Source organism: Pygocentrus nattereri, chromosome 9 (assembly GCF_015220715.1).
Source record: "Pygocentrus nattereri isolate fPygNat1 chromosome 9, fPygNat1.pri, whole genome shotgun sequence".
NCBI classification, from domain to species: domain Eukaryota; kingdom Metazoa; phylum Chordata; class Actinopteri; order Characiformes; family Serrasalmidae; genus Pygocentrus; species Pygocentrus nattereri.
Window position 1 is genome coordinate 43425522 of NC_051219.1, and position 7063 is coordinate 43432584.

A 7063-nucleotide genomic window follows, 5' to 3' on the forward strand; every position below is an offset into this window, starting at 1 on the left:
GAAGTCCACTATCTGAGTAAAGCGTTCCAAATATTTTTAAATGAATCAGTCTTTGACCAGATTCCATGTGCATGACCAGGTCCTCGTGCATCTACTTGTGGGAAACCACTCTAGAGCCATTGGGACCCAAAACAAAGCATTATTCCAAAATATAACCACTTACTTTTACTTAAGGATCCTGCAGGGGTGCCTAACTGCTTGCGTTCTCTGCCTGGTCTCTCTAGTGTGATGAGTGTCTCTGCTGGCAGCACGGCACATGCATGGGCCTTTACGAGGACAGTGTGCCTGACTCCTACAGCTGCTACATCTGCAGGGACCCTCCAGGTGAGCCCCCTCTAACCTCCACTCTCCACACTGCCTCTATTAGAGGAGGCTGAGCGTTTCTTCTCTCTCTAAGTGTCACTGTGTGTTTTTAGCTCAGAGACAAAGTCAGCGCTTCTGGTACGACAAAGACTGGCTAAGCAGCGGCCACATGTACGGACTTTCCTTCCTGGAGGAGAACTACTCTCATCAGAACAGCAAGAAAATGGCTGCTACCCACCAGCTCCTGGGCGACGTGCACCGCGTGTTCGAGGTGCTCAACGGCCTCCAGCTTAAGATGAGCATTTTACAGTAGGTGGACGTTCCTGTCACTCATGCATTTTCCCCCTTGGTGTTACCGTTGTTTCGTCTCGAGGTTCGTCCAGCCAGGGAGAAAAACATGTACAGATGACTGCTGTGTACACCGGTCAGGCATAACATTATGACCCCCTCCTCGTTTCTACGCTCACTGCCCACTTTATCAGCTCCACTTACTGTATAGCTGCACTCTGTAGTTCTACAGTTACAGACTGTAGTCCATCTGTTTCTCTGATACTCTGTTACCCTGTTCTTCAGTGGTCAGGACCCCCATGGACCCTATCAGAGCAGAAAGGTGGTGGTATGTTAGTGTGTGGATCAGACACAGCAGTGCTGCTGGAGTTTTTACACACTGTGTCCACTCACTGTCCACTCTATTAGACACTCCTACCTCGTTGGTCCACCTGGTAGATGTAAAGTCAGAGACGACAGCTCATCTGCTGCTGCACAGTTTGTGTTGGTCATCCTCTGGTCCTTCATCAGTGGTCACAGGACGCTGCCCACAGGACGCTGTAGGCTGGATATTTTTGGTTGGAGGACTATTCTCAGTCCAGCAGCGACACTGAGGTGTTTAAAAACTCCTGCACTGCTGCGTCTGATCCACTCAGACCAGCGCAACACACACTAACACACCACCACCACGTCAGTGTTACTGCAGTGCGGAGAATGACCCACCACCCAAACAGTACCTGCTCTGTGAGGGTCCATGGGGGTCCTGACCACTGAAGAACAGGGTAACAGAGTATCAGAGAATCAGATGGACTACAGTCTGTAACTGTAGAACTACAGAGTGCAGCTATACAGTAAGTGGAGCTGATAAGATGGACAATGAGTGTAGAAACGAGGAGGTGGTCAGAATGTGATGCCTGACCGGTGTACGTCATGTTTTGTACTTTATTGGTCTTACAAAGGAAAATTTGCCATTTTGCTGCCTAACTATAGTCACTCTGGGAGCAGCACAGTGTCGCCTGGGGCAGTGGGGCAGTTAGGTGCCTTGCCCAAGGGCACAACCAGTTATACCTAGTCAGTTGTTGGTTATGAACCTACAACCTTCTGGCTGATGGCTCACTTCTCCTAACACTAGGCTACCGGCCTATAAAAAACATTCCCGTAGGTTGTGACCTCCTGTTCTGACCCTGCTTTGTAACTCGAGCCAAGCAAGCCTTAAATTTTTAGTTTATTTTTGTAAGCAATTTAGTTTTGACATCAAGCTTATTAGGCAGTATTGGGAAGTAATTAGTTTGGGTTTTGCTGCTTTTCCAGGCCTGTATTGAGCCTGATAGATTTAGTTGTAGATTTTGTGTTTAGTTTTTTATGCTTTTGAATAAACGTACTACTCATAACGTGGTAATACAGAAAATACACTTTTATTGTCGATGACGTCTGTATTGAATATGACCAAACAGACCTGGCGACATGAAAACAAAAGCTTGCTGAAATTATTACAGTGTGTAGGCTGCGTTTGTGTAATCCAGCATTCTCAGTGACTGAACTCTGTGACGGTTGGTTTATTTCTAGTGGCATCTTGTGTTACTTCAATGTGGTTGTTGTTGTTGTTGTTGTTGTTGTTGTTGTTGTTGTTGTTTTAACAAAATCTTCCAGCCTTTTTTTTTTTTCTTTGTGGCTGTGAACTGAAAATTGCAGTTTGGAACATTTTCAGCCGAAATGTTTCGGTGCCCAAAATTTTGGTGCGTTTTTATTTATTTATTTATTTAAATGATGAAGCACAATTGTCAAATAGGTCAGGAAAACCAGATGATCGTTTTTTATGTTTAATAACCCACCTTATGATTTCAGGGCATTTATGTAACATTCAGTGTTGGTCATCGGCATGTTTTCCGTCTGGTAGAGCGCAGGCCCACCCAGACTTGAAGTTGTGGCGGCAGCCCTGGAGGTCCAACGATGGTGTGCGCAGGAAATGGGCAGGTGACTATGGCATTGCCACACCCTCTCCCTCCTCCCCTCGTGCAGCGGAGATCAAGGAGGATGAGCCTGAAGCACCTGCGCCAGCGGGGACCCCCTGCTCCTTCCACACCTCCTACATTAGCAGTGAGCACTGCTACCAGAAACCACGTACGTACTACCCGGTGCTGGAGCGGCGGCTGGTGGTGGAGACGCGTGGGGGCTCTGAGCTGGAGCACAGCCTGCGCAGCAGCGAGGACCTGCTGGAGTTGGCCGAGCACCGATACGGCGCCCCAATGGAGTACGAGCAATGCAAACTGCAGCTGGCTGACCGCACCGCCGCCAACGCCAAGGTCAGTAGGGGTCAGGTTCCTTTAGGGCAGTGGTCACCAGCTCTGCTCCTTGGGATCAGCATCCACATCATCCAAAAGAGTTGAGCTTCCAGCTTTCCAGCTTGGGCCCACACACCTAAAACTGTACAACTGCCTAGTACAAAGTAATGAATATATTCCTTGATGCCTTATAAGCTTCAAATCTGTTTTTTAAGCCACTTGACGTGTGAAAGTGATGGTAAACCAGAACATATGTACGTTAAGTAACTTTAGATTAGTTTAAGCTTCAGATATGATCCACATATCGGGACATTCAGCAGGCCCGGCCCAAAATAGCTAGCATGATGTCAAATACCTGTTATTGCTCATATTCCAGCAAAGGGTTAAAACGGCGACGTGATTCACACATCAGGTCACTCATCAGACTCTGCCTCACCACCCAGAGTGATTTCATCCACCTTTGACTGTCCATCAGTTTGGGAATTTAGTGTAAGGAGCTGGAGAACGAACTGCCGGCTGAGCAGCGAGTGGGCGGAGCTCGTTACTCTGACATAGCACCAAGATGCTCGTTAAGGAGCTATAATTAGGAGGAAGGAGCTGAACATTAAAACATATTAAACGCCGCGTTCACGGCCAGTTTATTCATTTCTTACTGTATTTATTTAACTGCTGTATTAAAGCAGTAGAGACACTCGAGGAGGGAGTTATCACCAGTAACATCACGGCTGAGATGATCTTTGATGATCTACTTAAGTATATCACTAGTTTATGTTGGCAGCATACTCACTTTATTAGGTACACCTTGCTAGTAAAAGGCTGGACCCCTTTTGCCTTCAGAACTGTCTTAATTCTTCGTGTCAGACTTTCAACAAGGTGTTGGAAACGTTCCTCAGAGATTCTGGTTGGTTATTTGAGTTCCTGCTGTCTTTCTATCATCTGGAACCAGTCTGCCCGTTCTCCTCTGACCTCTCACATCAACAAGGCTTTTTCGTCCACACAACTGACCGCTCACTGGATATTTCCTCTTTTTCGGACCGTTCTCTGTGAACCCTAGAGATGGTTGAGCGTGAAAATCCCAGCAGATCAGCAGTTTCTGAAATACTCAGACCAGCCCGTCTGGCACCAACAACCACGCCACGTTCAAAGCCCCTTAAATCCCCTTTCTTCCCCGTTCTGATGCTCGGTCTGCACTTCAGCAGGTTGTCTTGACCACCTCTACAGGCCTAAATGCACTGAGTTGCAGCCGCGTGATTGGCTGATTAGATATTTGTGTTAACAAGTTGGCTGGTGGGTGTAAGTGCTCATTAACAAAGTTTCAAATGTTTCATTCCACCTTAAATGGCACTACCAGAATGCAACTGTGGAATGAAGATTTTGCATAAGGCAAAATAAAACAGCCCCAGGTCTTGTTGTGCAGCAGCATTCAGGCCTGATCAAGTCTGGCTTCCAGGTCACTTCCACTCGAGTTCACGTTCATGCCCGGGCAGACGTCGGCTGCTCTGTACACAGTGCATGTTTAAGCCCTTGTACTGACATTATGGACACCATTGCTCTTGTGTTCTCAGGAGCTGGAGTGTCGCATGAAGCTGCTGGCAGCTGCTGAGAGAGAGAAGAGCTGTGTGGTCGAGGTGAAGGAGGAGGAGGAGCCTGACCCCATCACCTGTGATCCCAAGCCTGATCCAGATCTCCTGCTGCACCAGCAGTGGCAGCTGAACCTGCTGGAGCACATTGAAGCAGTGCAGGACGAAGTCAGCCACAGGATGGACCTCATAGAGAGGGAGCTGGATGGTAAGCGCTGGGATTAATTAACTGTTAATTAGTCGTCCAGACCAGCAGGAAAGTATTCAGTCTGCACCTGATGGTAAAAACCGAGTTTAGCGCGAGAAACAAAAACACACACATCAGCAAATCCATCAGTGTGTGAATCACTTCTAATATTAATACACATAGAAATAAAATAAACCCCCCCAAACACAGAAAGAAGGACGGAGCTGAATTCGGCCTCCTATTCTCCAGCTTCTTGTTCCAGTTTTCCCTTTCTGGAGCCTGAAGCTGCTCCACTTAAGGTGGAACGGGAAAACTCGAACGAGAAGCTGGTAAATAAGACTCTGACTTCAGCTTCGTGTCAGAAGGCGCTGACGTTAATCTATTATGAACATCTACACGGATTAAGGAACGCTGGAACTTACCGAGCTGCACAGCTTTAACCATCACTGTAAATAAATAACTACTACATAAAGTTAAGACCCCCTGAATAGACTATTAAATAAAATAACCTGAATATAAAACCAGAGGAGGAACAATCACAGCAACAGGTTCTCTGTTCATCACCAACCACACGACTACATCTACACACACACCACACAGACAACACGCCTCACACTGACATGAGCGTGGATCACTGCGTTCCCTCCGGTATAGAATCCTATCCCACTTTCTGAGAGCAGTATTCCTGAAATAGTGGAATTTTGGACAGTGTGTTTCTCAAACTGCCGCTCTGTAATGGTACTGAATGCAGGCCAGCGGCGATGTTGACCTCCCAAAGTGACTGCCCTGTTGAGGTGCCTGGCTGGACCCATCTAGGTGTGTGTGGGAATACATATATAATACATACACACACACACCTAGATGGGTCCAGCCAGGCATATATATATATATATATATATATATATATATATATATATATATATGGAAGTCCTCAGGCCTGCAGGCACGATTTAGTGACCCTCTTTCTCTTTTTTCCCCCAGTTTTGGAAAGTTGGCTAGACTACACAGGTGAGCTGGAGCCTCCAGATCCTCTCGCCCGTCTGCCCCAGCTGAAACACCGCATCAGGCAACTACTGACGGACTTGGGAACGGTCCAGCAGATCGCGCTCTGCTCCTCGTCCACATGAGGGCACCAGACCACACAGCTCTCCGCACAGCAGGAGGGCTGGACATAGAGACTTGAAGTAAATTGAACCGAACAGTTACTGTACTGGTATTGGTGAGGCACAGTTGGCCAACGTGATGCTCTTATTGTGACGGCAGATCCCGTGAACCAGTCCTCTGGAGGAGACTCCAGGCCAGACTAATCAAGCCATGACGGAAAGGCAGAAAGAAAGTTACTTGAAAGCTTAATAGGTTTAGAGATTTGAATGTACCTGAGGGTTGTGTTCCATGTTCAGGCACCAATTACTCACTTAGTTTAGTATTTCTTGCTTTCTGGAGAGGAACGCATCTTAAAACGGGGGCTAATGGCATTAAAAGCAAGGAATTCTTTTTTTTTTTTTTTTTTTTGGCACTTCGTTTCAGCGCATATACGATTCTGTTTTGTTTGGTTGGTTGACTTTCTCCATCTACTTTGCTGACATTATGCAAAATGACCTTGTTGATGTTCATCTTACTCTTCAGAATGGGGTTTGAAATCCTGAGGATGCTGTGGCTCCAGACAGAGAGAGTTTGAGGCAGTGACGATGGTTTTGTAGCTGTTTAAAAAAAATAAAAAATACACATGAAAATGTTAATATGAAAATATATTTTAATCTGAAAAATAATTGCATCTTACTTCTATATTTGTACTAAATAGACAATGTAAATTGCCTAGTGTGTCATCTTTAATCCATGTTCCAGACCATTTTCTGCTTGTTTGAATTATTTTTATTATTATTTTTTTTTTTTTGGCTATTACATTTGATCTAAACTGCAATGTTATTAACTGTGATTGAGTCTGCATTCATATTAATAGTGATAGAAGATCCTTAATCTCTTGTGAATACTGTAGTACCGTCGTTCCTTTCGTGTCCTCCTCGCCCCGATTTTGACGAGCATCGCCGTTTCTTGTGTTTCCTGTGAATGCAAATATTTTTACTGGTGTATTTAACAAGCACAAAAGGTTTTGAGATTTTTCATATTACGTTATTAAGAATGTTTAATGTTCGGTTTTCCCTGTTACAGACATCTAAACCTTTTTTTTTTTTTTTTTTTTTCTTACGCAGATCCAAATGGATATTTTTTGTTTCCGTACTTGTTGAAGGCGCTAGATGCCTTTTTAATTTATTGTAATTGAGAATTTAAGTTATTGATCCTGCTGTCTTTTTTCATTCATTCTTTCTTTTAATCACACTTGCTCTCCTTTTTGTAGTGCAGTTGTTGTGGGGTGGGGGGTGTTCTTGTAGTGCTATACTTGTGAGGACCCCAAGTCCTCACTATGATAGGACTATATGAAATTT

The 7063-nt window shown here is 45.2% G+C and overlaps 1 protein-coding gene across 4 annotated transcripts in view; it reads left to right on the forward strand.

Annotated features, from left to right (window-relative positions):
* phf20b (PHD finger protein 20, b) overlaps positions 1–6908 on the forward strand; it is a 33167-nt gene extending 26259 nt beyond the window's left edge. For all 4 annotated transcript variants that reach the window (XM_017700969.2, XM_017700967.2, XM_017700968.2 and 1 more), the window contains 5 exons: positions 225–324; positions 417–612; positions 2468–2873; positions 4418–4640; positions 5601–6908. In XM_017700969.2, coding sequence (XP_017556458.1) covers positions 225–324; positions 417–612; positions 2468–2873; positions 4418–4640; positions 5601–5746 — 1071 coding nt within the window. In that variant the 3' untranslated portion in view covers positions 5747–6908. The remainder of the gene's footprint in view (positions 1–224; positions 325–416; positions 613–2467; positions 2874–4417; positions 4641–5600) is intronic.
* The last annotated feature ends 155 nt before the right edge of the window (positions 6909–7063 follow it).